The sequence below is a fragment of the Scylla paramamosain genome, chromosome 24 (assembly GCF_035594125.1).
Source record: "Scylla paramamosain isolate STU-SP2022 chromosome 24, ASM3559412v1, whole genome shotgun sequence".
Lineage (NCBI taxonomy): Eukaryota > Metazoa > Arthropoda > Malacostraca > Decapoda > Portunidae > Scylla > Scylla paramamosain.
The window spans coordinates 3,597,501-3,603,936 of record NC_087174.1 but is presented as its reverse complement, the minus strand read 5'-3'; the positions used below and the strand labels follow the sequence as shown (position 1 = coordinate 3,603,936).

Here is a 6,436-nt window from a genome sequence, read left to right as displayed (position 1 = left end):
AGAGAGAGAGAGAGAGAGAGAGAGAGAGAGAGAGAGAGAGAGAGAGGAAAAGTAAATTAGAAAATGAGTTACATCAATGAATAGAAATAGCACAACACTTAATCTAAAAAAAAAAATAAGATGAAATGGGAAAAAAAAATCGCTTTTAATTGCTAGTTAATGCTTGCTCGCTTTTAAAATGGAGTGGTTTCATGATGTTAATATTTCCGTTCACTAACTGCTTGTTCGTGCTTCTTCCCTTGTTAGAATAAAATGTCTTGCAATTCGTGTCTTTATTCCTAATTACTCGTTCGTGCTTGTTCGCTTGTTAATAGTAGTTTAATGGAGCCAAGATTTCCCTCCATTAATTCCATATCGTTGCTTGTTCGCTTGTTAACCCTTTGACCGCCACTTGGTACACCTCACCCTAATCACCAATCACTCAGCACCTTTACTAGTCCTACAGCCACATGCAATCTTTGAACTGGGAAGAAATTGCAAAATGTATTCTTTTTTCATCACAAACTTTCTTGTAGATGCTTATAAAGACTTCACGCATCGCTTCTGCTGCTGCTAACTGTTCCGAGTCTCAGTGAAAGGGTTGCAATAGTGCTTCCATCATTTAACCCTAATTAGCCAGTGCTTGTGCCCTTGTTAGAATAGGAAGCTTTCATCACCCAAACATTCCAGCTTGTTAGAATAAAGTGGTGTGCTGGGAGGAGATATTTTCCTTCCCTCATTGCCTGCTGTGCTTGCTTCCTGTTAGAATAGCGCCCACCCGTCTTGTCCCCCGCGCCTTCCTATGCATACTGAACTCCGGGGCGGCGCGGGGGGGGGCGTAAAAAAGTCTAGTCAGAACTGAATTGGGTTTTGGTTCCGAAAGGTCTGCGTTCTCTCTCTTTTATGGAAGCGACGGTAGCAAGTGGATTTCTCTCTCTCTCTCTCTCTCTCTCTCTCTCTCTCTCCAGTGTATATGCAAAATAGGACTAGCACAGTTAAATGGAGAGAGAGAGAGAGAGAGAGAGAGAGAGAGAGAGAGAGAGAGAGAGAGAGAGAGAGAGAGAGAGAGAGAGAGAATGCCTGTATGTGTGTGACTGCAGGTGTGTTTGTGTGTGTGTGTGTGTGCACGTTAAGCGGAATTACTACACGAACGTGGCCTGGACCTAAACAAACCAGGGCAGAGGAACACCTGAACACAACCACCACCTTCACCTCCGTCAGTAGTAACCTGTGATGACGTAAGAGTGAACCTAAGGGGGGGAGAACTAACACAGAGTAACACATATCAATTAACAGGTAACAAAACAATTAGTAGGTAACATAATTAATAGATAAGTGTTAAAGTCCATTGTATCTTAACTACGGGGGGGGAGTGGGAGGAAAGTAGAGGGGAGTAGGGGAGGGGGGACAGGAAGGGAGGAGTGGTAGTTAGGTATAACAAGACTATTAACTCGTTGACTAACAAACACTTTCTAAACCAAGATAACTAATAAAAAACGATAAAAGGATAAAAAAAAAAGAACAGGTAAATAATAAAGAAACGAGAAATTGCTATGGGAATGATAAAGAACAAGAACAAACAGGGAGAGGGACAAGCCGGCACTAACCCCGCCATGTGTTCAACTTCCCTCCAAGTCTCTTACTCTTTTCACCTTAAAACTCCCTTCCTGCACCTTCTGCCTCACTCCCACGCCTCTCCAGCACCCACAGAACACTTACCTCCTTCCTGGATAGCCATAGTAGCCCGAGAACCTTCAAATATCACTAATATAAGCAACAAGACAGCCACGCACAACCGCACGCAACATCCGGGAACCACTGACTGACTGACTGACTGACTGCCTGCCCCGTTGATAATAATGAACCGCTTAATATTCAAGTAATTATGTTTCTCAGCTATACTTGGGAGGAGATATGGGTGAAAATTAATAACGGTGATTTAGAAATGGTACAATAGTTGATAGGAAAACAAAAAAAGGAAATTAAAATAGAAGTGATTGTATGTATAAGCAGGAGGGAATGGGGGAGACTTCTACTGGTGGGGGAGGGAGGGGGTAAACATGGCGGCGATCACTGAAGCTACGGCTGACTGAACAAATAAATCGAATGAATAAATGAATGAATAAATAGATGAATAAACACTGGACAGAAGTAAATACAGGACTTCCGGATGGATTAATTGTGTCTCCTTATAATCTAAAGGAGAGAGAGAGAGAGAGAGAGAGAGATAGAGAGAGAGAGAGAGCTAGTCTTACACCGCCCCTTACCTGTCCCGCTCTAAGTGTTTGTTGACTCAGCGATCATTAGCATTTAGACGCCTGGTGACCTGAACTTTGAGACTCGTTCAGCTCTCGTCGGAAGTTTCAGAAGGTCACTAAGATGCTGAGGACCATATCCTGAAACACCTCTGTGCCGCCCCTCCACTGTTTTCACTATCTAATTAAAGTTACACGTGTTTTTAATGGTGTTTTTATGGTTGCAGTGAGAGATTAACAAGATTCCCACATTATCAGCTGGTAAAACACTCTTGAGAACCTGGCTATCTCTGTTTTCACTATCTCATTAAAATTACACGTGTTTTTAATGGTGTTTTTTATGGTTGTAGTGAGAGATTAACAAGATTCCCACATTATCGGCTGGTAAAACACTCTTGAGAACCTGGCTATCTCTGTTTTCACTATCTCATTGAAATTACACGTGTTTTTAATGGTGTTTTTATGGTTTTAGTGACAGATTACCAAGATTCCCACATTATCAGCAGGTAAAACACTCTTGAGAACCTGGCTGTCATCTCTATGGCTCTGGAAAAAAAGTCTTGGTGAGAGAGCTAAGCGTTTCTGATAATGGGCATAAGCTGGGTTCTCCTTCTCACGGGTCCTTTTCCCATTGAGACGGAATGCTTAGCTAAACTGTCCCTGTCATCTTGAAAATCCCCTTTGACGACATGAATGGCTTTCACTAGAGCCTGTTAGGAGTAGTTAAGACGCCGAAGGGTTGGGGAAAGGTGGTCTTGGGTTAATAAGAGTGTAGTTTACATAGCAGTGGCTGTTTTGGTTGAAGTTATTTGATGTGATTATGGACGTCGCTCTCTCTCTCTCTTTTTTTTTCTTAAATAATGTTGAAAAATAAGAGGAAAGGAAAAGGTGGAAAATTGAGTAATGAATTGTGTGTGTGTGTGTGTGTGTGTGTGTGTGTGTGTGTGTGTGTATGGCAGTACAATAGACTTAAACACACATAAGACCAACCAGAACTAATACTCAATGCTTTACTTAAAAGAAAAAAAAATAGCTATGACAAGTTACTTATATTAATATTCTTAACTAAAAAAAATAAATAAAACTAAAAAAAAAAGGTACAATAACAAAAACAAAACAAAAAACACATCTTTGGCTGTGTATTTACAACATATACAAATAAAACACAAATACACAAAAGCACATTTACACCAAACTAATGAAATACAATGGAAAGAAAAAAGCAAGACAAGATACAACAAAAAATAATAATAATAATAATAAATCTGAGGTGTATACAATATATACAAAAAAAAAAGACACAAAAAATAAAACAAATTAGTAATACTTATACAAAATATACTAGTTATGAAATAAGTAACACATTTTAATACTTTTTTCCCTTAATACTACCACGAATACTGCTACATAGGAATACACGGGAATACTTCTGAGAGTAGGAGGAATACTGATTAATTACTGGCTCGTTAAGGGAACAATTAACGCTAACTAGTAAAGGGCAGGTGACTCAAGACGAGGGTTACGATAAATTACACTAACTACCTTAGGACTCAGGTGCGCAGGTGCTTGTTATGAGGGGCGTGAGGTGTGCTAATGATGACAGTGATGAAGTATGTAATAAAGTTCACACACACACACACACACACACAGTCTCTCTCTCTCTCTCTCTCTCTCTCTCTCTCTCTCTAACTCGCTATAATTTCCTGACCTTGGAAATTATAAGAGTAAAAAACTTCATTTCAAAGCCGAGAACTTACACAGTAATTTTCTTTCTCTGTAATTACACGTATTTTCTCACCCATTAATGTCTTGTTCTCACGCCGTTGAGTATAAATGGTATGAGATCAACACTCCTCTACCTGCCATTCACTCCTGTATAACTTCCAAGTGTCTATTATTAAGATGGAGGGTAGAGGTAATTGGAGTGTTCATTTCCTTTCTCTCTCATCAAAACATTCACATATATACATCGGTAACATTTTCATTTTGCCATCTTCATATTCCCCTCGTCAGATTCACCCATCATGGCACACTAATACACACCTGCCAACACTTCAGCCACGCACCTGTCTCATACCTGCCCAAGACCCGTCTGTTACCTGCCACGTCAGTTCAAGCACCGGAACGGACATTTGCACACAACCACACGAAACATCACATCACTTTTTCAGTAATTTGTCACGTGTTCTTCAACGGCACTCTTCTCTCACTAAGACAAAAGATTAGACACGAGTACCTGGGTTCTTGTGGGTGTTCTTCTCCCCCTTGGATGGTAAATGGTCCTTGTTTAATTATCAGACTCGTGAAAACAGCCTTGAAAACCCCACTCACTTCCACAAAAGTCTGCTTAAAGTACCTTAGATTGGACAGAGAAACAAGAAATATGGACTTTCATCTCAGCCTAAATCTCACGACCAGCCAATCACATAAAAAAAAAAATCATCCGGGCAATTTCATCCAATCAGAGGTCCCCCATAAACTCCTCCAGCCAATCAGGACTCAGGGAAGTGACGCAATACTCTACCGATTACGTCATACACTAAGTCCGCGGCCTACCTCTGAAGTGAAAGAGATGTGACTGAGTTTCTTGCGAGGATGAGTCTCGTTGTCGTTAATGGGGGGCGGAAGTGGGGCTGCAGAGGGGGCGTAACCGTTCACGAGGCCCCTAGGATGCTTGGACACTCCTCTGCGATACACTTCTAACGGTAGGACGTCCCCGCACTCTCTGTAGGATGAAGGATACGTGTCACAAAGAGGATTCTGAAGGAAGGGTTTGGGTTAGTTAGGGTTGGAGTCTGGAAGTTGTGCAGTCGGAGTTCATTGGAGTTTGGGGTGTGTTAAGGAAGATGTGGTGGTGATGGTGGTGGTATTGGTAGGGTTGAGAGTGGTTGTAGTGGAGAAGAGGTGGTAGTAGTAGTAGTAGTAGTAGTTTAAAAAGGTTCATATTGTGTATAACTGTGGTCAATAAGGTATCTATCACACACCTACACATATCCTCACCTAATGCCCACACACAACACCTACACACGCCCTCATCTTATCCCCTCTCACACACCCTCATTTCATGCTGCCACACCTACACACACCTTCAATAAACACTATCTCTCTATCTAACACAAACCTACATATACCCTTACTTTATTCCCCCTCACACACACTCAATAAACAATATGCAACTATCTATCTACCAATCACAACCTTAATAAACACTATCTATATATCACACACCTACATATACCCACACTTTATCCCCTCTCACACACCTACACAGCCTCACACCGTCACTGCCTCACCTTATCATCTGTAGAACGTCATCCTCACTGCTCTTCACCACGTTGTAGTGACTCACAAAGATGATGTAGTCGCCAGCCCGGAGCCCAGCGCGTTCTGCCGGGAAGCCTTCCTCTACTCTCTCCACACGGGGCGGTTTGGTCCACGCCACACTGAACCCAAAACCTTCAGAAGCCACAGGAAGAGAGGGAAGGAAGAGAGGGGTGGTGTTAGTTAGACCAAGGACGAGGCTTACACAGTCATTATGCCTACTAAAAGGTTGAAAGGGAACCCACTAAAGTACATGTTTCTACTGATCTTTTTTTTTTTTGTCTTCTTCTTCTTCATTTCTTATTTTCTTACGTAAGTTGTGCCTAATCTTTTCTTTCGGGGTATATATATATATTTTTTTTTTCTTATTTTAAAAGGTTGAAAACGAACCATTTAAAAGTACATGATTCTTTATCTCTTTTCTTTTTTTTTCAGTGTTTTTTTCTCCTACTCCCTCTTCTCTTATTGTTTTCCTTTAGTTGCCTTTATTTTTTTTACCTTTCTTTAATTTTTTTTTATTATATTTTCATCTTTTTTACAAATTTCTTCTTATTCTTCTACATTTATTCCACACTTTCCTTCCTCCTTCCTCCCTTAATTTACTGCCTCTTTTCAAATATTTTCCTCCTTAACCTTCTATTCCTTTCACATTTTCTTCCCTCTCTCTATTCCTTCCATCTACATTTCTTCGCTTCCCTCCTTCGCTTTTCCCTTGTTTCATCCATTTCCTTCCTTATTTATTCCGCGTTTCTCAGTCTTCTATTCCTTTCACATTTCCTTCTCCCTCTATTTCTCCCTTCCGTCTACACTTCCTCGCTTCCCCTCCTTCGCTGTTCACTTGTTTCCTCCCTCCCCTTCCTCCATTTTTTTCCCTCTTCACT

At 40.9% G+C, this 6,436-nt stretch overlaps 1 protein-coding gene across 2 annotated transcripts in view; it reads right to left on the bottom strand.

Moving 5' to 3' along the window:
* Positions 1–3,355: 3,355 nt before the first annotated feature.
* Positions 3,356–6,436, bottom strand: part of LOC135112588 (regulator of G-protein signaling 3-like) — a 60,039-nt gene continuing 56,958 nt past the window's right edge. For both annotated transcript variants that reach the window (XM_064027075.1, XM_064027074.1), the window contains exons 10-11: positions 5,528–5,690; positions 3,356–4,959 (exon numbers count right to left, since the gene is read on the bottom strand). In XM_064027075.1, the coding sequence (XP_063883145.1) occupies positions 4,767–4,959; positions 5,528–5,690 (356 nt within the window). In that variant the 3' untranslated portion in view covers positions 3,356–4,766. The remainder of the gene's footprint in view (positions 4,960–5,527; positions 5,691–6,436) is intronic.